The sequence below is a fragment of the Equus caballus genome, chromosome 28 (genome assembly GCF_041296265.1).
Source record: "Equus caballus isolate H_3958 breed thoroughbred chromosome 28, TB-T2T, whole genome shotgun sequence".
NCBI classification, from domain to species: Eukaryota; Metazoa; Chordata; class Mammalia; order Perissodactyla; family Equidae; genus Equus; species Equus caballus.
The window spans coordinates 23,903,848-23,930,096 of record NC_091711.1 but is presented as its reverse complement, the minus strand read 5'-3'; the positions used below and the strand labels follow the sequence as shown (position 1 = coordinate 23,930,096).

General features: G+C 41.7%; 1 protein-coding gene and 2 long non-coding RNA genes across 9 annotated transcripts in view; 1 reads left to right on the top strand and 2 right to left on the bottom strand.

Moving 5' to 3' along the window:
* LOC111771008 (uncharacterized) overlaps positions 1 to 10,784 on the bottom strand; it is a 45,274-nt gene extending 34,490 nt beyond the window's left edge. The window contains exons 1-2 of one of the 2 annotated variants that reach the window (XR_011433743.1): positions 10,341 to 10,731; positions 9,751 to 10,135 (exon numbers count right to left, since the gene is read on the bottom strand). This is a non-coding gene — a long non-coding RNA (uncharacterized lncRNA). Of the gene's footprint in view, positions 1 to 9,750; positions 10,136 to 10,340 lie in introns of those variants that run through there. The other variant, XR_011433742.1, reaches the window with a different exon arrangement.
* A 71-nt stretch (positions 10,785 to 10,855) lies between these two features.
* The window catches only part of EEA1 (early endosome antigen 1), a 134,829-nt gene continuing 119,435 nt past the window's right edge, over positions 10,856 to 26,249 (top strand). For 2 of the 5 annotated variants that reach the window (XM_023631152.2, XM_070254482.1), the window contains exon 1: positions 10,856 to 11,175. In XM_023631152.2, coding sequence (XP_023486920.1) covers positions 11,152 to 11,175 — 24 coding nt within the window. In that variant the 5' untranslated portion in view covers positions 10,856 to 11,151. The remainder of the gene's footprint in view (positions 11,176 to 26,249) is intronic. The other 3 variants (XM_070254481.1, XM_070254480.1, XM_023631150.2) reach the window with 2 other exon arrangements.
* On the bottom strand, positions 13,858 to 24,559 carry LOC102147437 (uncharacterized). 2 transcript variants are annotated; one of them, XR_001379999.3, is made up of 3 exons: positions 24,358 to 24,559; positions 19,412 to 19,563; positions 13,858 to 14,009 (listed from the first exon to the last, which is right to left on the bottom strand). It is a non-coding gene; the product is annotated as an uncharacterized lncRNA (long non-coding RNA). The 2 variants fall into 2 exon arrangements; XR_002804533.2 differs by having other exon boundaries at positions 19,436 to 19,563; positions 24,358 to 24,550.

The following is a 26,249-nucleotide window of genomic DNA, read 5'->3' as shown; positions in this document are numbered from 1 at the left end:
TAAATTAGGGGCCAGCCTCATGGCCAAGTGGTTAGGTTTGCGTGCTCTGCTTGGACGGCCCAGGGTTTCACCAATTCAGATCCTGGGCGCAGACCTAGCACCACTCATTAAGCCAGGCTGAGGTGGCATCCCACACAGAACAGCCAGAAGGACCTACAACTAGAATGTACATCTATGTACTGGGGGACTTTGGGGAGAAGAAGAAGAAAAAAAGCCTTAAACTAGAGCAGAAAAAAGCAGAAAACAAGAGACCAGATATAGTATAATTCCACTGATTTAGAGGTAAAAAGCAGGCAAAACTAAAATGTATGTTTTGTTAAGGAATGCCTACATATACAGTAAAATTATAAAGAAAAGAAAGGACATAAGTAAAATACCTAAGTGAGATGTGTTTGGGGGAGGGGCACACAAAAAACTCCAGTGGATGTTCATTTTACTTTTTCTTTCAACTTAATATATACATTCTATAGACTAGCTATTGGCAAAGTATAGCCCACGGGCCAAATCTTGTCTGCCACCTGTTTTTGTACAGTCACAAACTAAGAATTGTTTTTACACTTTTAATAGTTGAAAAAAACAAGAAGATTTACAATACATGAAAACTTTATGAAATTATAATTTTGGTGTCAATAAATAAAGTTTTGTTAGAACACAGTCACGGCCATCTGTTTAGGTATCATCTGTGGTTGTTTCACACTACAATAGCAGAGTTGAGTAGTTGCAACACAGACTGCATGACCCGCAAAGCCTAAAATATTTATTATCTCCTCTTTACAGAGAAAGTTCTCCAATCTCTGCTAGACAGCTCATAAGTGTGTTGTAACAACTAAAAATGAAATCATATCATAAAAATATTAACATTTTAAAATTTATAAAATTTAAAAGTTACTACCTTACTTTAGCAGATGCCTCTAGACTAGAGATTTGATTCGATAATAAGAAATTTCTATGCTAAAGACTAAATAAAATACTCCAGTGTATTTTTGAGGATGCAAGGAACCATTTAAGAGCCAAATTTTCTCATTATGGTTTGAAGTAAGTCTCTAATTGAGACAGCAAGTTTTTACATAAAAGCTTGTCGACTTGGATTTACCTCAATAAATTCCCTTTTCTTGTCTAATCACCAGATGGGTTAGAATGACTTGAGTCAATATATTATTGACCCAGTGATTTAAGACTACTTATGTGACAGCCTTAAAAATATCAAGTCAAAAATATGACCCTATTTTCAGAATAGATGCCAGCAAGGGAGGTGAAGTAGCTGGAAAACGTAGGGGAGGAAAATCTTTTTTCTCTGTCTTCATAAGGTTCAGTGGCTGGGGCCCTGCAAATTGAGCTGAGAAAAGACAGATAAACAGGAGAAGGAGGTTTGTTTCACAAGCATATAAGATGCCTCACAGAAATGAAGTGAAAGCCCCAGAGAGATCAGACCCAAAATCTTATATACCGTTTCAGCAAAGCACAATACATTTGTGGAGAAGTGACGAGACAAAGGAAAAGGGATTTGAGCTTCTAGGAAGATGGAAGTTAAGGGTATTTGGCAAGGTTCATCATGCAGATTCCTGAGGTGCCAGACTCTGGGCCAGTAAGGGTCTGGAGCTGTCTCCAGTGATGAAGAGTTCCAGCGGTTGAGAGTTGTTCTCTTCTTGGTACAGGAGAGGGGGAAACCTTTAAAAATGGAGTTGGATGTCCTGCTTTTAGCCAGATAGGGGGAGGGCACGGAGCTTTTTACCCATGCCTGCTGTTTCTCAATTGCCTTCAGCCTGAAATAATCCTTAGGCCCAAGTGGCATATTTAGGGGTGGCATATTCTGGTCCCCTTCAATAACAAGTGGCTTCTTGAGGTAGGATTTCTCTTGGTGAATTTCCCCACTTGGATCTGGTTCTCTTCCACTCGCCACATAGCCCTCCTCAGAGAGCACATAGGTTGTCGCCTCTCCACTTTTCCCTTGAGAATGAGGGGCTAACAGATTTTCTACAGGTGCTGCTTGTTTTTCCACCTCATCATATGTCATGTCTATTAATCTCTCTCGAAGAAAGTTGGGCAGGAAATTTCCTCTATTGAGCACCAATATGAGGGCATGGGTATCCTTCAGGTAACCAATTTAGTTTACTTTTTAATTTACTTTGTACCCATTTACCTTACATTTTCCCCCTTAAAATGTCTTGTGTTCTTAAAGCCAAAATGAACAACATCCTTCTTTGTTTTTATGCATTTATTCATTTAACGCATATTTTTGAGTGCCTACTATGTGTCAGGCACTGTTTTAGGTATTGGGGATACTGTAATGTACAAAATGGGGAAAAGCCTCTGCCTTTATATTCTAATGGAGGGCAAGGACAATAAACAAGGTAAGTATGTAAAACTTGTAATATGATAGTGATAAATGGTAAAAATGACTCTGTAAGAGTAGATGGTAAATAGTAGAAAACCAGACAATGATCAATGCAAATAATCCTTGTGTGATAGCAATGCAAATAACCTTTGTCCCATAGAGACACACATGATTCGTGTCTGGTAGAAGAGATTACAATCTGAAGATTAGTTGTATTGTCCTATGGGGCATTCACCAATTTTTATGTAATTTAGTAATTTTTTTTTTTTGAGGAAGATTAGCCCTGGGCTAACATCTGTGCCCATCTTTCTCTACTTTATACGTGGGACGCCTGCCACAGCATAGCTTGCCAAGCACCGCCATGTCTGTACCCGGGATCTGAACCGGCGAACCTCGGGCCACTGAAGCGGAATGTGTGCACTTAACCACTGGGCTACTGGGCTGGCCCCTAATTTAATAATCTTATTCCAGCATTTTCTTCTCTTAGTGAGTATAATAGTTTTGTCTGTCCTATGTCCCGTTGAACCGACTTTATCATCCTGCTGGCTCTTCCATTAATGAGGTAAACAAGTCTTTGACTCTTTTAGATATGTACTATGAAAGTCATGGTTTTCGACTTTTGAAAATTTTATATTAACATATAGAATGTGGCTTATATAATTCTGATTTGCCAAACATCTTCAACGAGCAAACAAACAAAACTAAAAAAAATGTATTTTAAAATATAGATTCTAAAAAAATAATAGAAATAAAAAATCCTTAGTCAGTTGATTTTTAATATTCTAATGTTGATGAAATATTAGGGATTAGAAATGGAAATTATAAAGAGTATATAGTTATAGGGGATGAAAGGTTATACGAATGTTTTAAAAATATGTAGATAGTGTTAAAAGGTAAACTGAGGCATATTACAATTTTTAAGAGATTATTTGAGCAAAAATCCATTTGAATCTTGCAATGCCAAAACAGAAGTGGTCAGCAGCGCCCCACCAAGAGGAGCTAGGGGAAAGACTTTTGCAGAGAAGGTGCGGAAGCAAAACAAGACATTATTTGATTGGCATTTGCCTTATCTGGAAAAGTCTAGTTGCTGTTTGTGATTGGTTGTCCTTAGGTTTTGATTTCTTACACTTGAGGCATTTCAGGCCTAGGTTTTGGTTGCTTACAGAGGCTGCTAAGGTATTAGAACCACCTCAGTCTAATGGCTTCCTTATTTAATTTATCACACTGGAGATGGAGAGCCGGCACCGAGATGAGTCTGCATAAACAAACCTTACTAAAATAACTCTTATCCTCCATTAGTTCCTCCATATATTTCCTAGTCACTTTCTCACAATTTATCTGCCCTGGAAGTCCCAAGCCCGCTTCCTTTGACTAGTCACTTCACAGTGTACCGCCTTTTGTCCAAATGATATGTAAGCCCCCAGTCTAACCACTTCTTTGTTTTTTTCACTTGTTTGGTGTGAAGTCCTCATGCAGGTATAAATATTAACATCAGTAACAACTGTATGCCTTTTCTCCTGTTAATTTGTCTTTTGTTTAATTTGCAGCTCCCCAGGTACTTAAGCTAGGTAGAGGAATAGTTTTTCCTCCCCGCCAAGGTAAAAGGGAGAGGAGGGAGACTGCATTTCCTCAAGGGTGTTCTTTAATTTTCTTCCCAGATTAATTCATTTGCTTATTTTTTGCCCATTTTATAAAGTATTAACCCAAATACGTCCAATAAAATAAATTTTGGATCCCGTTTTTAGCCAACTAACTTGTAACAAGCATCGTCCTTAAAACATTTTTAAAAAGTGTACCGTGTTATTTTTTATGTACTCTTGCAAATGCTGATATCAAATATATTTTAGTATCATTTAGAAGGGATAACATGAATGAGGCGATTGCCCTGAGTTATCAGGTAGATTTTTTCCTCCCTTAACAGAGAAAATAGTTTCCTTAGTGGGGCGGGGGGGGGGGGGGGGGGGGGGTGGCGGAGAGAGGGAGAGAGAGAAAGAGAGACGCTTTTCTACTCAGAATATTTTTTACACAATAATAATCTAACTATTAATAATAATTATATTAAATAAAATACTTTATCATCTCTCATTCCTCACTCACGCTACCACCTCTGAGGTGGCAAGACATTTTCAGATTAGTTTTTCACAAAGGACCATTTATTTGAGCCCTGACTACAATAGCCTACTTTAGATTTTCAGACTATTCTAAGCAATCCACAGGCTTATGCAATGTACTGTTTGAATTAGAGCCTCTGGAATCTTCTATTACTGAATTTTTATCAAATCATAAGGGGAGATGGAAGTGCAGTAGGTCTAAATTTCATACAACTCATCATTCTAATGATGCTGCCTAGGGAGGCCAGCTGGCAGGCTGTCAGAAGACCTTAGGAAGTTCATTTACATTGGTAAGTTCACTGTGGTACAAGCTCTGGATCTTTGCTTTGCAGAACAAGCTCTGGATCTTTGCTTTGCAGGCTCAAAATTTGAATTTTTGTCAGCACATTGAAAATAAAGTCTTCTCTTGGCAAACTCATGTTATCCAAGCTTACAGAGACTGAAATGTCATTTTATTAATTTACAATGGGCAATAAAATATTCATGTGGATGGTTAGGCTTGAATCAACAGGACCAGTGCATTTATTCTTTAAGACAAAACTACCTTGGAAGCCAATCATAATTGAAAATTTTTTGGGTCTGTCTTCAGAACAAGAAGAGGTCATTGAGTGATGCAGCTTAGGGACAAACTTGTCATGTAGCCTAGAGTGTTTTGAGTCTGTGACCCAAAGTCTCTTCTCCCCCATAATAAGGTTGAGTACAAAATGGAGGCACACACAGGCCATGTAGCCTAGTTTGGGGGTGAGGGTGAGAATTGGGGATAAGTAGGAATTAGATAGACAGGAGGAGGATGAATGTAAGGAACACTCCAGGTATATGGAATAGATACGTAATGACCCAGAAGGAGGGGAGAGACTGTGATGAGCCAGAAAACTGCGATAGTTTAGCATGCCTGAAGAACAGTGCAAAGAAAATAATGTCAAGAGATAAGGACAGAGGGGTAGCAGGAGCAAGAGCATGTGAAGGCTTTGCAAACCACAGCAGAGTTTGGGTTTTTATCCTCAAAATGATGGGGAACTAGTGAGGAATTTTAAGCGGGGAGTAATGATGATCAGATCTGTGGTCTAGAAAGGTCACTCGGCTGCAGTGTGGAAAATGAATTACAGGGATGCAGGACTAAAATCAGAGATGAGTTGGCAACCAAAGTTAGAAGGGAGTGAAATGAAAAATGGGTCAAAGTGAGGTAAAATTTATAGAACCGGATGACTAATTGAATATAGGCAGAAATAAAAAGGGAACAAAGATGACATTCAGATTTCTAGCTTGGGCATGGTGGAGCCAGCCCCGATATAGGAAGCCGGGAGCATCTAGGGAAGTGAGCGAAGGGTGGGCAGAAGAGGCAATGATGAGTCAGTGTAGAATTTGGACATTTCAAATTGAGCTTGAGGATTCTGTGGGATATCTAAGTGGATTTGTTCAGTAGGCTGTTGGATATTTGGGTTTCATATTCAGTAGAGAAAGCCAGAATGGAGATTTGGGGATCACTAGCAAACAACATGTAATAGAAACCATAAGAGTGTCTGGTAACCAACTGAGAATGTATGGGAGGTAGTTAATAATTGTCCTCTGGCTATAAACCTGGGTGCAGGTTGATCATCTCTCATACTTCACTCCTTCAAAGGAAGGACAATTAGATTCTACGTTTTGGTGGGAGAAGTGGGTCAAACAATTTGCAGATATGTTTAAAATCAACATAGTCAGGGGAAAAAGAGGCTACACGTTTTGGAGGGTTTATCCAGTAAGTAAGTAAGTAAGTAAGTAAGTAAGTAATGAACAACTGGTCTGAAAATTAATTTTCCTTCCTTCCTCCCTCTCTCCCTCCCTTCCTTCCTTCCTTCTCTTCCTCCCTCCCTCCCTCCTCCCTTCCTTCCTTCCTCCCTCTTTTCCTTACTTCCTCAGTTTCTTTCTCAATCTTTCTTTCTTTCTCTGCCTCCCTCCTTCCCCCCTCTATCCCTTCCTTCCTTCCTTTCTTACTTTAATTCACTCAACAAATATTTATTTAGTGCTAACCTTTAGCTGAACACTGTTTTAATTATTGAGGATACAGCAGTGAACAAGAGACAAGGTCCTTGCATTCGGGGAACTTACATTCTCGTTGGAGAGACATAAATAGACAAGTAAGAAAAGTCAGAAATGGTAGTTTTCTCTACTCTGCAGAGAATTAAAATGAGTGATGTGATAGAGTGTGGAGACCACGTTAGATGAGGTGATCCTTGAAGATGTCTCTGAGGAGACGACTTTTAAGGTACAATATGAATGCCACAAAATTAACCACAAGATCTCAGGTAAAGCATTTCCTAAATAGCAAGTAGTTGGTGCAAAGGCAGGAGAAAGCTTTGTGCGAGAGAGGAGGCTCTATGCCCCAGGGAGGCTGGGGCATAGAGAACCAAGGGAGGAGTGTTATAAGTGGAAGGCAGAGAAGCAGGCAGGTCCAGCTCGACAGGGTACGTGAACCAGGATAAGGTATTTGGATTTTACTGTGATTGCGATGGGAAACTACAATCAAGGAGGTAGAGACATTATTTGATTTGCATTTTTAAAAGTTGTTCCTAGCTGCTGTGTTCCTAGCTGCTTCTCTAGCCAAAGTAAAAGTACGGAGACCAACCAGGAGACGCATAGTAGTCTGGATAGGAGACTGAGGTGCTGTGGACTAGGGTGATGATAAAGAGAAGTGGCAGATGTAGGATATATTTTAGAGACAGACCTGTCACAATTTCCTGATGGATTGGCTGGAGGGAGGGAAAGTGATGAGATAAAGAAAGAAATTAACCATAATTCCAAGAGTTTTGGTTTGGCCCAACTAAGTAACGGGTAGTAGTACATACTGAGACAGGAAACCTGGTGAAGAAGCAGTTTTGAAGATAAAAATGAATGGTTTTGTTTGGGCCACGTTAAGTTTGAGATGCTCATTAGACATCCAAGAGGAAACAGGAAGTAGATGGTTTGTTATACAAGTCTGGGGATCTGGGGAGAGGTGAGGGCTGCAGATATAGATTTGGGAGTCTTGGGCAAACTGATGAAATTTAAAGACTCCAGACTGGCAGAGATCACCTCTAAGCTGTGAGTGACAGATAAAAGGAGGGTTCCTAGAGCAGAGTAGGGGGCACTGTAACATTAAGTGGAGTCTGAGAAGGAATGGTCATTGAGGAGAAAACCAGAAAGTATATTGTCAAGGAAGCCAAGGGAATAAAATAATTCAAAGAGAGAGTGGTCAACTGTTTTCAATGTAAAGGAGAGCCAAAGTCAAAACAATAAAGTTGTCACTGGATTAGGCAACAACTAGGTCATTAGTGATCTTAACACGAGCCGTCTCATTGGAATAGGTGAGAGGGAGGCTTCATCAGAGTGAGTTAAGAATAAATTGCCAGGGAAGACAGTGAAACACCTATAGGTGTGAAGGACATTTTGGAGATCTGGAGAAAGACAGGAGGAAAGTGTAAAAGGTCTGCTGCTGGACAGTCTTGAGTCTTGAGATCTGTGGCTATTCAAGTAAAATGAGCCCAATCGTCCCAGGTGTATATGGGTCCCTCTAATGATATTCAGCTGCTCTTGTGCAGCACAGAGCAGGTGGACAGCTGGCTGTGCGTTCTGCTAGATGAAAACAACGGAGGAAGGGAGAGCTGAACAAGTTGAGCATATTTGCACAGGGTGGGGAGTAATAAAGTTGGATCATGGGCTTTAAGCTGGGTTTTGATGAAAATAAGGATGCTTGGGAAATGGCTGATAGTAAGCAACTAAGAGAGGCCAATGGACTTGAGGTCTTGATGGAGTCAAAGAATTGATGGAATATTAATGTAAGGGAGCTGAATGGCTAGGAATTAGTGGCCAGATGGAGGAAGCAGGACCACTATGTGTGGGAAGCTGCTAAATTAGTGAGGGATATTCTTACATGATTATCCCTCACTCACTGCTTCTTTTCCTTTGGAGGAATTAAGTTCTCTGGTGTATTAGTCCAGTGATGGGGTTATTCAGTCTTCTGCATAAGCCATCTAGCTAAGCAGTAGATGAGAGTCTATCATATCAGTCACAAGATTCCATGGGAGACTTCCAGTACAGAAGGCCTTAGTGTGAGACATCCACAAGAAGCTTTAAATTAATTTTCCAAAAACAAACAAAAAAGAGAAACAAATGTCACTTTAAATGGAAAAACCTGTTTCCTTACTCTACTTAGAACACTTCTGACACCAAATGTGTGGGGTTTTATTCTACACCAAGCAATTCTCTAAGTCTCTGGACACCAACTGGGCGTCCTACAATTTAATTCAATTCTGGCACTAACTACCTGAAGTTAGTGCAGACCCCACAGGTTAGGGGCTCAGTCCCCCAAGACTGCCCCCACTTCAGATACCAATCTCAAGTTCCAGGTTGCCAAGTGTACTCTTGACCAACTGGCTACAAATTGGGGGTCCCCAAGACACCCTCCACAGGCTTGATAATTTGCTATAATGCTCACAGCAGTCTGGGAAACACTTTACTTACTATTAGTGGTTGATTACAAAGGATACAACTCAGGAACAGCCAAACAGCCAAATGGAAGGGATGCGCAGGGCAAGGTATGGGGAAGAGGTACGACCTTCCCTGTTATCTCAGGGCATGTCATCCTCCCAGGACCTTGATGTGTTCACCAACCCAGAAGCTCTCCAGACCCCATTGTTTAGGGTTTTTATGGAGGTTCCATTACATCAGCATGATTGATTAAATCACTGGCCATTGGTGATGAACTCTTCTAGCGCCTCTTCCCTCCCTGGAGGTGGTGGAGGGTGGGCCTGAAAGTTGCAACCTTCTAATCACACCTTGGTCTTTCTGGAGATCAGCCCCCATTCCTAAAGCTATCTAGGCACCCCCAACCATCATTCATTTCATTAGCATACAAAAAGACATTCTTATCACTCTGGAGATTTCAAGGTTCTCAGAAGCTCTGGTGTCAGGAACCAGAGTCAAAGGTCAAATATTAGGACAAAAGATGCCCCTAGCACCCTATCACTCAGGAGATTACAAGGGTTTTAGAAGCTCTGTGTCAGGAATTGGGGGCAGAGATCAAATGTTTATTTATTACGTCACAGTTTTTTCACCCTAGGTCAGTGAAAATAGTTCCCATATCGTTTGAAAACCAAGCATTTTGTGTCTGGAAAGATGAAAAAGTGTGTGCTTTGCTATGTTTGCCTGGAAGTATTTAAGTACACTATTATCAATAGTGATTAATAATGTATTAGTTACAGGCACGAGTCTTCTGCTGCCCTATGGACACACACACACACACACACAGAGTAAAAAACAGAACATGCCTGGGATAGAAACAACATATTACGTTATAGAATGCTTTATACTTTACAAAACACTTTTACATTTTGCTGCATCTTTTTGAACGCTCTGGAAGTACTTTCCAATAAGCTCTCCATTCATTGCTCGGCAGAATTCAGGGTCTGTGTCCACCCCGCCCTCCTCCCCAGGCCCCAGCAAAGTGAACTGCATTATTCCCTCTCTTTCCCTATTTACACAATATTTAAGGCTTCTCTCTTCATCCCGGGGTGAAAGTCCAGCCTCTTAGCTTGAGAATACTAGCAGAATGGGAGGACTCGGGAGCTGTGATTTTTGAGTTTATAATGACATCCTGTCTGGAAGTCAGTTCCAAGTTCACGCCCTTGATTTGGCGTGCTGTTTATCCGTGACCTCGTTATTTTTTCTTAATCTGTGAAACAGAGGAATTCATGTCGACTCAATTCATAGATCTATGAAGGGAATACGATTTAAAATTCCTTAGGAGAACGGGCCAAGCATGCACTTGAGAAAGTGCAACATGTTAGCGACATCAGTCCTTTAAGTATTATGTTGCTATGGTTCAAAAAGGACAACCCCAAACTTCTCTTACAACTCAAATTCCAGTTTCTCCCTACCTTTTCTTCTGATTCTTTACTTTCTCTTTGGCTGAAATTAAGAATCAAGAAGGGAGCAGGGGAAGGAAACCAGGGGCAAGACGCCCAACAGACGGGTTAATCGAGTCTGCGAGGCTCTCCTTTGCTTCCACCCAGGGGCGAAGAGCTTCCAGCAGCCATGAGGATCCAGCCCAGACTCGGTGAAGGCTCGGGTCCCACGGACAAAATTTACGGAGCTGTCACAGGTGCCGTCGCAGGTACCAGCCCCGGATCCCTTCCTCCGGTTGCGGTCGGGGACACCCCAGCCGGGGCCGCAGGCCTCCCCACGGTCCCCCTCACGGGCACGCGGTCGGCGCGCCGGCGCGGCCTCTGACGGAGCGCGGGCGTGCGCTCGGCGGCCCCGGCGTCCCCCCGCCCGCCCAAAGGAGCGGCGGCGCCGGCGTCCTGCCGCCTGTCCGTCACGCAGCCGCCCACACCGCCGCCGCTTGCGATTGGTCGCAGGCCCTGGCCAGGTCCCTTCCAGCCCCGCCCCCCGCGGATGGACAGGCCGAGAGGGCGGGCCGGCGGCGGCGGCGGGCCCGCCCAGCTGTCAGTTACGGGGGCGGCCCCGCGGGCGGGCGGGCGCTCACCGGCTGGCTGGTCGCTCGCGTGCGCGCTCCCTCTCGCCGCCTGTGGAGCAGTCCGGGCTGCCCGAGCGGCCGCCGCCACCGCCTCGCCGCGACCTCTTCCCCGGGCCCCTCCCGGCTTAGGCCCTCCCGGCCGCGCAGCCCGAGTATCAGTGCCCCGCGGAGGGTCCGGGCGTCGCGGCGGCGGCCCGGGCGGTGTGTGAACCATGCTGAGGAGGATTTTACAGAGGGTAAGAGAGGGAAACCGTCTCCCGGCGGCACGTGAGCGGGGAGCCCGAGCCAGGGCCGCGCGGAGGAGCCGGGGCGGCGGCGCGGGCGCTTCCTTCCTAGGCCCCGCAGCCCGGGAGGCGCTTAGGCCGCGGCCGGCCGCCTCGGGGGCGGGGCGGGGCGGCAGGCTGGAGCCGGGGGCGGGCGCCGAGTCCCTCACGGCTCCGCACGCCGAGGCCGCTCCCGCTCCCGCGCGGGGCCGTCAGGGCGAGCGGGGCCGCGGGAGGGTGTGGTGCTGGGCCTCCTCCCGGCTCCTGGAACGCAGTGTGGACGCCTGTCGGGAAAAAACACCCGGGGGAGGCTGGCTTCGGTCTTCCCCCGCCGTCCGTGTCCCCAACTTTGCACGACACGCACCTGCGGCGCTCGGCTTCGTTTCGCACCTGGTCAATATCCGAGGGTCACGTGGCGAAACCCCGCCTGGCTTGGGCCCAGTGGGGTTCCGACATTACTGGCCGAGTCAGCTGGGAAGGAAGATCTTACTCACTGTTGGAAACTTTTTTTCCCCCCAGTTAAAAATGCGTTTCCCCCTCCTAGCCCAGGATCTTTTTGGAGCTCTCCAGGAATAAATCCGCAGTGAGCTGTGTCCAGGGCTACAGACTTACTCCTTCACTTTCTGCCAGCGCTCTCTCTACTGGAAATCTGCAACAACCTTAGGATGTAAAGATTAGAGCATTGGGAAGCTGTAGGTGTATTGTTGGGGAACCAGGTCCTAGAATAAGAATTAAAATCTCTTTTCCTATAAGAGGCACAGTACTCAAGTTTTTGTTTTGGATAGCTTCTTTTTTTTTTTTTTGAAACTGATAGATTGCTAACTAGTTTAAAGGACAAAAGAAATTATTGGATTTGTAGTATTTAGCTAAGGACTTGTGCCAAAGGGAGTTGAGTCATCCACTATATGGAAAGGGAGTGTTCCTGCATCTGCAGAGCTTTGTGAAATGTTCAAGTCATGTGCAACGTGGTCGTGTATTGGGGAGAAATAGTTAACTTCTGGATCTGCCACCCGCTGTTGACATTTGCTGATTCTTTTGCAGTGGTCTTGTCAGTTCTTTGAAATCTTGATGAGCTGAGGATTTTCGCAGTAGCAAGAGCATGCCCTTTACCGTGCCATCAGTTCCTGTGTTCAACAGGAAAGACATCTGTGCCTGATTTACTTGCAAGACTTAGGGATTGTTCTTTTATTGGACTTGGAGGAGCTGATTACCTCATGCCTCAGATTGTGTTTCGGTCATAGTTCTTTAAGTAAAAATTAGTTTGCCTGTGGTTTGCTTTCAAGTTGATAAATAAAACAAAGTGTTTACTGACTTAAGAGTAGCTTCTGGTAGGTATAAACTAGTTTTCAGAAATATGGGATGCTTTCTGGTATTCTTAGTTTAATGTTATTAAGCATTCAGGTTATATAAAGATCATTTTTAGTGTTGGTGCATGCATACACATCAACTGTTACCGAAGTTTCAGTTGAAATTCCAAAACTGGAATTTATTCTGGTTATTGCTGAGATGTGATATGGGATCATCACATATGAATAAATCTGTTGACAACTGAGTTTCTCCACCATGGCGCTGTTGACATTTGTGTCTGGGTAATTCTTTGTTGTGGGGGGCTGTCTTGTACGTCGTAAGACGTTTAGCAGCATTCCTGGCTTCTACCCACTAGATGCCAGTAGCACCCCCCAAATCTCCTCCTTCCTATCGTGACAACCAAAAGTATCTCCAGATTTTACCAAATGTTCCCTTGGGGCAGAATTGCCCTTGGTTGAGAAGCACTGTGTTAAGCATATATACTCTGATAGGAAAGTTTGAAGTGTTTCTCATAGTTAACTTTCTTTTCTTCCGTGTCCTTGTATTGAGTGTCAGTTAATGCCCAGTGTTATGCCAGGGTCTGGGGAACAGTTAAGTCCTCCCTTTGGAACTCACCCTGGTTGAGGAAGTGGACAGTGCTATGGAATAGAAGCATGACTTGGCCTTGGGAGCCACTTGTGGGAGGGTGTTGGGGCAGTCAGGAAAAGCTTTAGGGAGGAGGGAGTATTTGCTGCTTAAAAGAGGGAAGGGCAGAGGGAACAGCAAATGCCAAGGCCTGGAGTCATAAGAGGGGCAGGTAATATTAGGGGGAATGTGAACAATTAAGTTTAGGAAGTGAAATGACGTGTGGGGATTGGTGGGAGATGAGGCTGCAGAGGTAGCTACAAACCAGATCACGAGAGGACCTACAGTCCCTTTGGAGTAGTTTATCTTTTATCTTGTAGATGGGTCAGTGTTAATGCTCACCATTTAGTAGGGGCATTTTGATAAAAGCCTTAAGGAAGTCTTGTGATTTGTATTACTAGTTTAGAACCTGGAATATGTATTTGATTAACTCCACAGGTAGTATTTACTAACAAGTATAACTTGAATCTTTATGTAACATGGCAATCATTTTATTTTACCCCACCCTGATAATCTTATTTCTCAGTGGGGATATTAAGATATGAGATGAAAACTAAAGTTGCTGATTTAGAGATTTGTTTGAAATGGTCTCCATGCTTTGAAATTATATTTCATTCTTTTATCATTCTGTTTTTAGATGACCTTTTCATTTTAACTGTTGTAATTTTTTTCTGAATAGCGTGCTTTAAATAGCGCTTTTGAAAGGAGAAACAGACAATGTGGTTATAATCAGTTATAGCTCAGAATCTTTGAGTATCACCAGTAAGGTCCCCAGGGTACTTTATAGAAAATTTAGTTTCTTCTGGTTCTTCTTCTTCTTTTCTTTTTTTTCCCTTTAGCTTGTTAAAAGATGTCTCTCTCAGGCGTGAAAGGGTCTGGAAAAAAAAATTGAGATAGCTCCAATATGTATGTATTGACTATTTTGCTTAATAGTCCTTAGAAGAGAAATGTGAATTTAAAGTGCTTAATGGCCAGAAGGATGATCAGCGTTTAGTACTTAAGGCAGTTTGTAAACTTTGTTGCCATTTCTTTCTTAAGGAACTTACTCTGATTTAACATTAGTATATTAGATTTCCTTTTCCTGTTATATATCAATAATATTGCTAAAGAAAAAATGGATTTAATTCTAGAATTGTAGAAAGAGGAGGCCTCCTTCATGGTCAACAGGTTTATCTTTCTGATTTAAGATGAGGAAGGAGAAACAGAAAGATTAAGTGATTTATCTAAGGTAACACAATTAGTGGATGTCAATACTGAGACTAGATCCAATTTTTCCCAACTCCCAGTCCATTTCCCTTATTCTGGTGCTTTGTTGCCCTTTCCCCCCCACTCGACTGATATGGTTAGCACTATATGCTAGTCACTGTGGAAGATACAGGAAAAATGCACATTTGTGTTCCTTAAGGGGCATATATGATTAAGTGCCAAAGTCAGTGATATAGGCAGTGAAGGCTGTAGTAGTACAGAGGAGGACAGATCAGAAAAGAACCTGCGTGAGTGGGGAGTCGCGTTGGAGAAAATGGGCATGAGATGGGGTTTTGAAGAATGTGTGTGATTAGGAGAAGAGAACAGTTTTATTCTAGGAATGAGTTACAGTATAAGCAAAGAGCCAGGGGTGGAAATGAGTTCATTCTTCCTGCCTGCCCTCCTTCCTTGGCATATTGCCTTTCAGTAAACAACTATTTGTAACACTTGCTGTGTGCTAGATTCTGGGGATACAACAGCATAAGACAGTAGTCCCCACTGTTAAGTAATTTAAAACCAAGTGACTTTGGAGATGGAGATCTGTTTCGAGCGGAATGAAATTGAGAGAGAGATTTACAAAGATAGTGTGACAACTCATTGTGGAGATTCTTGATTGTCTAGCTCAGCACTGTCCAGCGCAAATATGAGTCACATATGCAATTTCAAGTTTCTAGTAGCCACATTTTTGAAAAGTAAAAAGAGGGAGATTAATTTTTAAAATATATTTTCTTTGGCTCTATATACAGTCATGTGCTGCGTAACAGTGTTTCGGTCAACAAAGGACCTCGTGTACAACAGTGGTCCCATAAGATTTGTACCATGTAGCCTAGCTGTGTAGTAGGCTCTCCTATCTAGGTTTGTGTCAGTACGCTGTGTGATGGTTCACACAATAATAAAATAGCCTAATGATGCATTTCTCAGAACGTGTCGCCATTGTTAACAGATAGCTGTATCTAAAATATTTCAACATGTAATCAATATAAAAATTTTAATGAGCTATCTTACATTCTTTTTTTTTTTTTTTTTTACTAATTCTTTGAAATCTGGTGTGTATTTTGCACTAACACTGTGTCTCACTTTGGACTGTTTCAACTGTTCAACAGCTTCGTGTAGCTAGTGGCTACTGTAGGTCTAGTTGAATACATATATAGTTAACTTTTTATTTGGAACTAATTTCAAACTTAGAAAAAGTTGCAAGAGTAAAATAATACAAGGAACAGCTGTTTGCTCTTTATCCAGATTTACCTATTGTTAACACTTCATCCTATTTTATCATTTACTCACTTTCTTCTCGTCTCTCTCTTTGTATGTGTGTAATTTTTTTTTTCCTGAATCCTTTGAGAATCAGTTATGGTCCTTTATCTCTGAACACTTCAGTGAAGAATAGGGATATTCTCTTATATAACTGCAGTATAATTGTCAACTTCGTAAATTTGTATTGATTCAATTTACTATCCATAATCCCAATTTTGTCAATTGATCTGATAATGTCCTTTGTAGCATTTCCCTCTGTTCAGTATAGGGTCCAGTTAGGGTTAGATATTATATTTAGTTGCCATGTCTCTTTAGCCTTTTTAAATCTGGGAGATTTCCATAGCATTTCTTTGTAATTTATGACATTTTTGAAGAATACAGATCCCTTTTTTTTTTGCCTAGAGTGTTCCGCATGTTGTGTTTGACGTTTTCTTGTCATTAGATTGAGATTATGTGTTCTTGGCCAGAATCTTGCCTCTTAGAAGATGTGTCCTTCTCAGGTTATCACATCTGGAGGCCCATCATGTCTTTCTGTCCTTTATAGGTAATGTTGATCTTACTTACCTTGTCCAAGGTCAAGGTGTAGCCCAATTTTCTGACTGTATGATAATTATTTTGTTCCTTCTTTTGCGATTAATAGGCAGAGACTTATAAGATCATGCAAATTTCCTGCTCCTCATCAAAATTTCCCTCTAGATTTAGCAACCATTGTTGATTCTTGCATGATATAGTCTTTACCATAATGACTGCAAACTGATGATTTTTCCTCCTCCAACACTCCGTCTGTATTTACTCATTGGTCCTTGGCTTTCCCCTTGTTCCCTCCCTCCTTCCCTGCCTCCCTTCCTTTTTTCCTTTCTATTGGTATAGACTCATAATTTCCTTTTTTTTTGCTGAGCAAGATTTGTCCTCAGCTAACATCTGTTGCCAATCTTCCTCTCTTTTGTTTGAGGAAGATTTGCCCTGAGCTAATGTCTGTGACAGTCTTCCCCTAGTTTGTATGTAGGTTGCTGCCACAGCATGGCTGCCGATGAATGGTGTAGGTCCACTCTCAGGAACTGAACCTGGGCCGCTGAAGTGGAGCACACCAAACTTAACCACTAGGCCACAGGGCTGGCTCCATAATTTCATTTTTTAAATGGTTTATAACTCAACACTGTACTTAATTATTTTGGTGCTCAAATTGTCCCAGATTGGAACAGTGGGAGCCCCTTCAGGGTGCCTCCTATGTCCTTTTGACATGCCCGTATCACTTTTTTGAGCTCTTCCTTACTTTCTGGCATAACAAGGTATTCTAAGCTCATCCTTTATCTGCCATTTCCCAGCACTGAAATTAGCCATTTCTCTGAGGAGCCTTGATTCCTTTTGGTGGGGAATGGTATTAGAGACCAAGGTCTGGGGTGGCTTTCCTTCTTGTTTCACCAGACAGATGTCACTAAAATTTTGAAGTTTATTCTGTAGGTGTTAGGAAAGCAATAAGATTTTATTAAGCAGTGAAATATATTCGGCATGTAGAGGAGGGAAAATCCTCCTCTACCCTCTTTGGGTTTCTGGCTGGGCCTAAGAATTAAACTGACGTAACATGAATTAGCAAGAGAAAAGCACACACATTTCATTAAATTTTGGCATGTACCTGGGAGCCTTCACAAGAGAATGAAGACCCAAAGAAGTGACCAGAGCAGGAAGTGTTTATATCTTTTAGACAAAGAAACAATGAATTTGTGAAGAATTGACAAGACAAAGCAGTTTGGGCTAGGAGTAGAAAATGGTGAAGAAATAACTAGGAAGGTAATGATTAGTTTCACAAGGTTTGTTTGTACAGATTTCTCAGCCCTGAATTCTCTGTCTTTGATGGTAAGGATGCCTTCTACTCTCCTGGTACAGGAAGGGTGCCTTTCATCTGGGAGGTCTATCTCCTGCCTTCAAGAAGTAAAAAGAGGGTCACAGTGTCCTTGTACCTGCTGTTTCTTAAGTGCTTTTAATTCAAAATAATCAATGTGCCAAAGTGGTGTATTTTCGTATGATATATTCTGGTTTCCTTCAGGCACGTGGTAGGAGTTAATAATATATACTGAATGAATATCAAAAGAAATGTTTTAGGAAGATTAATTTGCCAGTGTTGCATGGGATGTATTAAAACCATAGGAGATAATAAGCAGAAATCAGATGGGAGTGAGTTTAATATTTTAGGTACTAGATAATTGTCATTTGCATTAGGATGATGGCAATGTGAGCAGAAGAAAAGGTGAATAGGGAAGACCTTTTGAGCATATCTACTCCCCAAACATCTGTTTTGAGCCTCCTGTGTGCTGTGGACCCGTTGATCAGTAAAACAGACATGAACCCTCGAGGAGCTTAATGTCCAGGGGAAGAGAGAGGAATTGTTTGAAGAATCACATAACTGTATGGTCACATCCTTGGATGAGTGTTAGGAAGGAAAAGCACGGGGAGTCCCAAGAGCACACAGCAAGAGGGCCGTGATCGAAAGTAAGATGCGGGGGAAGGCTTCTCTGATTAGTTACACATTAGGTTTGGTGAAATTATTAGTCATTTATTGAAACAAATTTTAAAAAGTGGGATTATTTTCTGTGTGGATTTATTTTTAGTGTGTTAAGAATAAAGAAGAGATTAAGATATAAAAGAACCACGGCTAGAACTCAGTTTTCTCTTCTAATCCCAGTGGTGTTTTGCTTGAGCTAAAGAGACAGTATAGTTAGTGGTTCAGAACCTGAACTTTGGAGCTAGACTGACTGGGGTGGTATCCACACCCCATTTACTAGCTGAATAGTTTTGGGCAAGTTACTGGACTTCTCTGTCTCATTAAAATGCTCATAATAGTAGTACCCTTCTCATAGGGTTATTGTGAGGATAAAATGGATTAATACATGTAAAGGTCTTACAAGAGTATCTGGCACATAGTAATCCTCTCTATAAATGTTAGTTGCTGCTAATGTTGGTGTTTTGTTATTATTATATACTCCAAATTTCTTCACAGATTACTTTCCTTATCACTCCCTTCTTTTATCTTTTGTTCTTAAACTCTATTTTTTGGTGTGTGCGCAGTCATTCATCATGCTATTGAACATTTCTTCTGTGCTAATTACCGTGCTGGGGTGGGGTTAAAAAGCTCTGAGGAGTTTGAATGGGGGAGACAGATACTTTAATTATAAAGCAGTGTGATAAGTGGTGTTAATAGATAACACAGAGAAAGAGTTTGTGAGCACAAAAGAGACAGTACCTAATTCTCTGGTGGAAGGGTGGGGCAGTGTGTTTGTTTAGGGGAAACGGAATGGGGATTGTTGAAGACCTTGCAGAGGCTGGAAGTAACTCAGTCAATGAGGAGCAAGGGAGAGAAGGCATTTGAGAGACAGAGACGAAGGAAATGCAAGAGCGTGAAACAGCCTAGCACAGCATAGGGGAATTATGAGTGTTTCTGTCTGTAGATGGGGTAATTCTAAGAGATGAGACTGGAAAGGGTTTTGGGCTTTTATTATAGACAATAAAGAGCCATGGAAAGTTTTTAAATGATCAATTTTATAATAAGGAAAACCCTCCCAAAATATTTTTCCTAGGTAATCTTTATAAAAAGCAAATCAGGTGAATCACTCTTCTAAAATCTGTTGGTGACTACTCAGTGCACACAGGAGATGTTGAAACTACCGTGACACAGAGGCCCATAATGCCCTGGTTCCTTTATACCATTTCAGGTTCATCTCCGCATACCTCTGTACATGCACTGGCCTTGCCATCCTTGCTAATTGTGATTCCCACAACTTACCCTGTTTTGTATCTCCCTTCATACCTCTGTAGAAGCTCCTTATTCTGCTCAGAGTGTCCTTTCATCAGTTGTCCACATTGCTCAGTTCATGTAATGCTAGGAGTTACTTGCTTGTGTTTTTCTTTTTTCTTCTTCTCCCAAAGAACCCCACACTAGTGAAGAGAACAGGGTTTTCCAATTAGACCATCATTTAAACCCGGGGCTGCTCTACTCATGAGGGTGAGAACTTGTCCAAAATTTCGAGCTGCCTGAGGCCCAGTTGTAAATTGAGGATAACGTGTACCTCACAGTGTTGTTGGAAGGATTAAATGAAATAATGTCCATGGAGCACTCACCACGTATCCACCATTCAGTAAACACTTAGTATATAGTAACTGTGACACTACATATCTCCAGAACGTTTACAATATTGTTTTTGTAATTTGTTTACTTGATTTCTCTCCTACTAGACTGAGCTTCCTTAGGGTGGGGATTTTGTTTTCTTTCTTAGTGTGTAGGATCTATTTTAGTACTTGATACTTGGTGGTTTTTCAGTAATGTATGTTGACTAGTTGGTAGCTTTGTAGAGAGCATGACTGCATTAAGGGGGAGGCCAGCTAGACAGTTATTGTAGTTCTTAAAATTGTTGTACATTAGAATCACTGAGACTCCTTAGAAAAAACAGATTCCCAAGTCCCTCCATTGAATCAGAATTTCTGCGTCTCTGATAGTCTAGGGGATGATGAAAGCTTGAATTTGGGCTTTGGGGAGAGAGAATAGATTGATTTTCAAGAAAGTTAAGAGAGAGACTTGATAGGACTTGTTGAGTGAGAGTAGTTTGCCCAGCTGAGAGAATGGTGGCATGGGCTAAGCTGAAGAATAGAGGAAGAAGAACAGGTTTGGGGAGGAAGATGAGTGTGAACTAGAGGTGTGGACATCTCAGTTGAGATGTTCAGTAGGCAGGTGGAAATATACATCCCACACTCAGCAGAGAAGTGAAGGTGAGTATTAGATATTTCCAAATATTGGGGAGAAGTCAAGTCAAATAAGAAGTGAAAAGTGTCCACCAAATGAAACAGGTCATACCTAGTTCAGTTTCAGGAGGGTATTAGGGAGAACTGATTGACTGGGAGGTAAGGAAATAGAAACAGGGAGCACAGACTACCTACTCTTCTAAGAAATATGGAGGAGAGGAAACAAGGTAATTAAATATTAAATGCGTGAATGTAATCTGTCATCCTTGGACCACATTCTAATAAGCGCTTTATTTTCAAGGACTACAAACTTTCTCAAATCAATTTAAGTTGAAAGGGAGTTTTATTGTAAGGTTTCAAAGTGATCCAAGAACAGGAATAGCTGTACAGTTGGGTCTCTAGAGGGTAGGACCTCGAGTGGTGTCAGGGACAGAAGCAGCTCTTCTCTGCGTTGGACTCTCCCATGGACCACTGACATCTTGTCTCTGAGTCTCTGCATCCATCCTCCTGGCTGCTGCTTACTCACTATGTTCAGGACCCCAAATGGCTATCTGGCCACGTGATTCTACATGCTTTTCACCTTAGCTTTGCATAGCCAAGTGGCCCAGTGTCTCAATGCCCAAATCCCAAGAGAAGAATTTAAACATCCTCCTCATTATTTTTTCTTGTCAGGTCATGCATAGGTCTCTGGCTGGCCAGTAAAACTGCCTCCTCTGAGTCAGGTGTCCATTGCTGGTTTAGTCAACTGAGATTGGGAGTGGAGTGGGGTCATATGATGCTTAGGATTCCTCCTCTAGAAGTTGAGGCACCGTGGACATATCTTTTACAGATCATTCTTCTAGAAATAAGATTTACCAGCTCTGAAACAATGATAATAGTTCTGATTAGGTTCTTTTGGTTCTAGGAATAAAGGGTCCATCAGGTTAACTGAAAAAGAGGGTAATGGTCGTTATAAGGATGCACTCGGCAATAAGAAAGATGGAATGTCATTGAAATGCAGAATCAAAAATTAAATATGGGACTGAGCCCCTGAAACATTTTTACTGGCAGGCTTTTTGAAGGGTCCTGGGTAGTGCTATTCAGACCTCCGTGACAGGGCTTTGTAGATTTTTCACTCTAGGGTTCAGCTGTTAAAGGACTCAGGGCCTCTTCACATATTTGTGTCCCTTGTATCTGTATACTTTTGTTTCTGCTATCAGCTGATTTTCTTACCCTCTATTCTAGTTTTCTTTTCATAGCTTCTACATGCTCAGAGTCCAGGGCCTTTTGAAACTTTGGCTGGGTTATAACTTTGATTTACTCAAGTCGCTCGTATGCTCTTACTTTACCTCATGACTATACCGTATGTCAGTTTGAGGGGCTAGTTAATCACTTCTCTTTATAGTTTGCAATTCAAAGGCCTAAGCATGGTGCTCAGCAGTATTTCATTCTTGGCATTGGAGCATTTTTTTCTTTTTTTGGGGGCCACTGAGCCATTTTATTGGCTGCTGTCTACCTTGTGAATGGCTGCTGTTGGGTCCTGGGGATCACGTGTCATCAATCGGTAATAGACAATGGGGTCATATAACCTGGCTGTCTATGTTCTCAACATGGGCAGTGGTAAGGTAGTTTCTTTTAGGATGGATCCATGGCCTTTGCCTGCACTGTGGTTGATTGACATATTAATACAATAACCTGAACATTTAGTTGCATAGATATCTGTTAAGTGTTGCATGGGTCACAAAAGTAGATGAAATTTAATAAAAATCACATTATTTCCCTCATCTCAGTTTTTAATATCAGACTATGGTTAAGTTTTATTTAAGTATGCTATTATAAAAGTTTTTCCAGAGTCTCACTCTTACTTTATTTGGACTTTATTAGCTACATAATATTTGGAAAATGTTTTAAGAATCTTTATACAATGCTATGCTAAAATACATTGTTGTGTGGGATGGGTTAAGTGGTAAATCATAGTGATTTAGAGCTCTCAGAAGAGAGTATAAATTTATTTTGTTCTGTAAGACGTTTCTTTTTCTGATATAATGTTCTATCTATTTGCAACTTCTAAATGTTTTTTTTTTTGTTAAAGATTGGCTCCTGGGCTAACAACTGTTGCCAATCCCCCCCCCCCCCCCCCCCGCGCAAAGATTGGCATCTGGGCTAACAACTGTTGCCAATCTTTTTTTTTTTTTTCTTCTGCTTTTTATCTCCCCAAACACCCCCTGTACACAGTTGTATATCTTAGTTGCACGTCCTTCTAGTTGTGGGATGTGGGACGCCACCTCAACGTGGCCTGACGAGTGGTGCCATGTCCGTGCCCCGGATCCGAACCCTGGGCCGCTGCAGCAGAGCGCGAAAACTTAACCACTTGCCCCTGAGCCGGCCCCACAACTTCTAAATATTTTAAGCAATGATTTAGTTTTATAAATAAAAATATTTGAAAGTAATAAAAGAATATATTTCTGCTTATGAAAAGAAATCTTATACATTATAGAAATTTGAAAAGTTCAGGAAAAAAGTTGCCAAGAGGCATAGGGCTGCGGCCTAGTGGATGATGTAATATGAAGAGCACAAGCTTTGAAGTCAGGTGGAAGCCCAGCTCTGTGCGTTATTGCATTTGTGATCTTAGCTAACAACTTATTTAGCTTCTTTAACCTTACTTTTTCTCTCTTGGCTAATGGGAACAATCCCTTTGACTTTATTCAGAGGATTGTTGTGTGGATTAAATGATATAATGTAAATAAAGTGCTTAGCCTGTCATAGAGATCATATGTTAGCTATTATTATCATTAATAGAAAGGTAAATTATTTTCTTTAGCAGACTACCAATCGAAATTTCTTTAGTCTAAAACTGAAGTTTCTCATGTGCTTGATTTTGGAAATACAAATGATGTAGGGGGGGTTGATATTCTGAGCTTTACAATAAGAGTCATGCCTCAGGGTTATTTTGGTTTTGTTAAGGTTTTGAGGATAAAGGCACCAGAGCAAGTAGAGAAATCACTGAATTTGGAATTACAAGACCTGAGTTCAGGTTGTACCTCTGCTCTGAGTGTGATCTTAAGCGAATCATTGAGCTTCCCTTGGCTTCGCTTTCCTTATCTGTCCAACGAGGTCACCACCTAGGTGATTTGTAAGGTGCTTTTTCAGGGTAAAAGTGTTATTTAAGAAGAAGGAAGTGGTGTTTGGAGTCTACAGATCATTTGCAGTCCCAAAGTAGCATTTTAGGTGAGTTATATAACAAATTCTGGTACTTTTTTTTTTGAGGATGATTAGCCCTGAGCTAACATCCACTGCCAACCCTCTTTTTGCTGAGGAAGACTGGCCCTGAGCCAACATCTGTGCCTATCTTCCTCTATTTTACATGTGGGATGCCTGCCACAGCATGGCTTGATAAGTGGTGCTAGGTCTGTACCCAGGATTCGAACTGGAGAACCCCAGGCCACCAAAGTGGAGCATGAATACTCAACTGCTGTGCCATGGGGGCCAGCCCTACAAATTCTGGTACATTTTAACCCTATTTTCAGCATCTTTGCTGGCAAAAACAATGTCTTCAGGAATCAATAATTTGGTGATAAAATTTGATGTCATGTAAGGTGACCTGCCCAATAGTAGGCTCCAGAAGATAGTAGGTGTCCTTCTCTACTGAGATCTCCGTGTGTGTGTGTGTGTGTGTGTGTGTGTGTGTGAGATCCTGTCATCCATGTTGCCTCCTGTCCCCCGCCACCCAATCCCCAGCCAGTTTATAGCCCTTTATGAGTATCTCTAATGCAGGTAAGGTACATTCATTGTAGTGGATGCTTTGGTGTGGCACCTAGATCCCCCTTCAGGGCTGAGACACATTCCCCTAGCTGCCTGCAGTCATGGCTCCTGAGGGCTCCCAGCTGCATCCTTCTCTGGGAGTTGCCCTTGCAGAAGGAAGCTGCCGTTCACCCAAGATTATGTCCCCTTCCTGGAAGCAGCCTGAACTTAATTACTGGCTGATGTGGGGGATACAAAGAATCATCCCCTTGCCTTGATTAGAGCCTCTGTGAAGGACCATCCAGCTTCAGGACTCTTGGTAGGATTAGCTGAGGCTGCTGTTGCAGCTGTGTTACTGTCAACGCTCTTCAGCTTCTCCCTCGGCCCAGTCTTGCTGCCCCTGTGCCCACACAGATGTTCCTGAGAGCTCTCCCTGGTAAACCTCCTGCTTGCGGATTCCAGAGTCTCAGAGTCTGTTTCCTTGGGAACCAGAATTGGATAGGCTTTCTCAGGGATTTTTACATCATAAAAGATGATTATATTCAAGGTGGATTTTAATTTTATGGATTTTGTCTTCTCCTTCTTTGAAACTGATATTCTACATATCTTTCATGACAAGACTTCACAGCTAGTAGATTAGAATTCCTGTTAGGTTCTAAAGCACTAGGTAATAGGTCTTCAAGCCGTTTGCTGGGATTTTGAGTGTGGCCACAGATGCTCTGTTCAGGAAATTTTATTATTAGCACCTTTCCCAGTTTCCCCAAGTGATTTTAAGACAAAAAATGACATCTTTTTATTTTTGAGTTTCATTTCATTCAAAAAATGAAAATTGGCTTCTCATAACCCTTATTTTAGTATATTTTTTGTCTGCCTATCCGTATTTGTTGAATCAAAACACCTGGTAATCTAAATGTGCTTAAAATATGTAGATCAATTTTAATTATATGTTAGATATTTGAAAAATTTTAGATATTAAAAAACTTTGATTCATTTACTTAATATCGAGTCAATTGTATGAAGTCTGTAAACCCAATTTATTTTTACTAGTAACTTATCTATAATTAGTTTTAATATTTAGTAGTCTCAGTCTCTTACTGACTTGGCTTTTTTTTTTTTCTGACTTGGCTGCTTTTGAGGGGTAAATTACTTTCATGTATCTATTAATAACTGGTAACTAAGTTTTAGAGTTTCGAAAGTGACTATATGAAAGCTTAGCATAGATAGAGATTGGAAATATGTTTGACTTTAAACACGCTGTTAAGTTAGCCAGTTTAGGGCCGACATGAATCACGGGATGAGAATTTTGGAGCTAGAAGGACACATGATCTTGTACTAGTCCTCTAATTTATAAGTGAAGAAGTTGGGATTAGAGAAATTAAGTGTCTTGATGGGTATTACAGAGATGACCAAGAAACATTTTAGATGGTAGAGAGAATATTGAATTGGGACCTGGGAAGCCTAAGTTTTAGTTGCAACTCTAACATTAGATAGTAGAGTGATGTCAGGTAAGCTGGTTATGCTTTCTAGGGCTTAGTGTCTTCATCTGCAAAGTGATGCAATTGGAACATGATTTCTGAGATGCTTCCCAGCTTTTAAATTTTGATTCTAGGTCTCTTTTGGGAGAGATGCACTTAATAATAATATAAGTGCCAAATGCCAGGCACTGATTTAAACATTTTACATTTGTCATTTCATTTAGTCGTCACAACAGTTCTGTGAGGCTGCCATCATTAGTGCCACTTTACAAATGGGAGTTTGGGGCTTAAGTAAATTTGCAAAGCTTCTAAGTGGGTAAACTGGAAGTTGAATGCAGTTCGATTGTGTGACTCCAACTTCTGTTTTCTGAATCACTGTTCCTAAATTTAGGTAGAGTTTTGTCTTTGGAACACTTGACAGGCCCTCCTGAAAACAGGAGCCAATTGCATTTAGATAGATTTCTGCTTCTGACCCATTCTCTGGCAGGGTACAGTATTGTGTGCTGGCGGGTTAGGCAGGGAAGACTTAGGATGCGGAAGTACATTATATGCTGGTGCTTGGGAAGTTTTGGAGAGGGCTGGGATCAGATGCAATAAGGGGGATAGCCTCTTGGAGGCCACTTTGAAAGACAAATTGAAGAGGAATTGCACTCAGTTCAGCATTAACAGTTTAACGACATGAGTGACTGC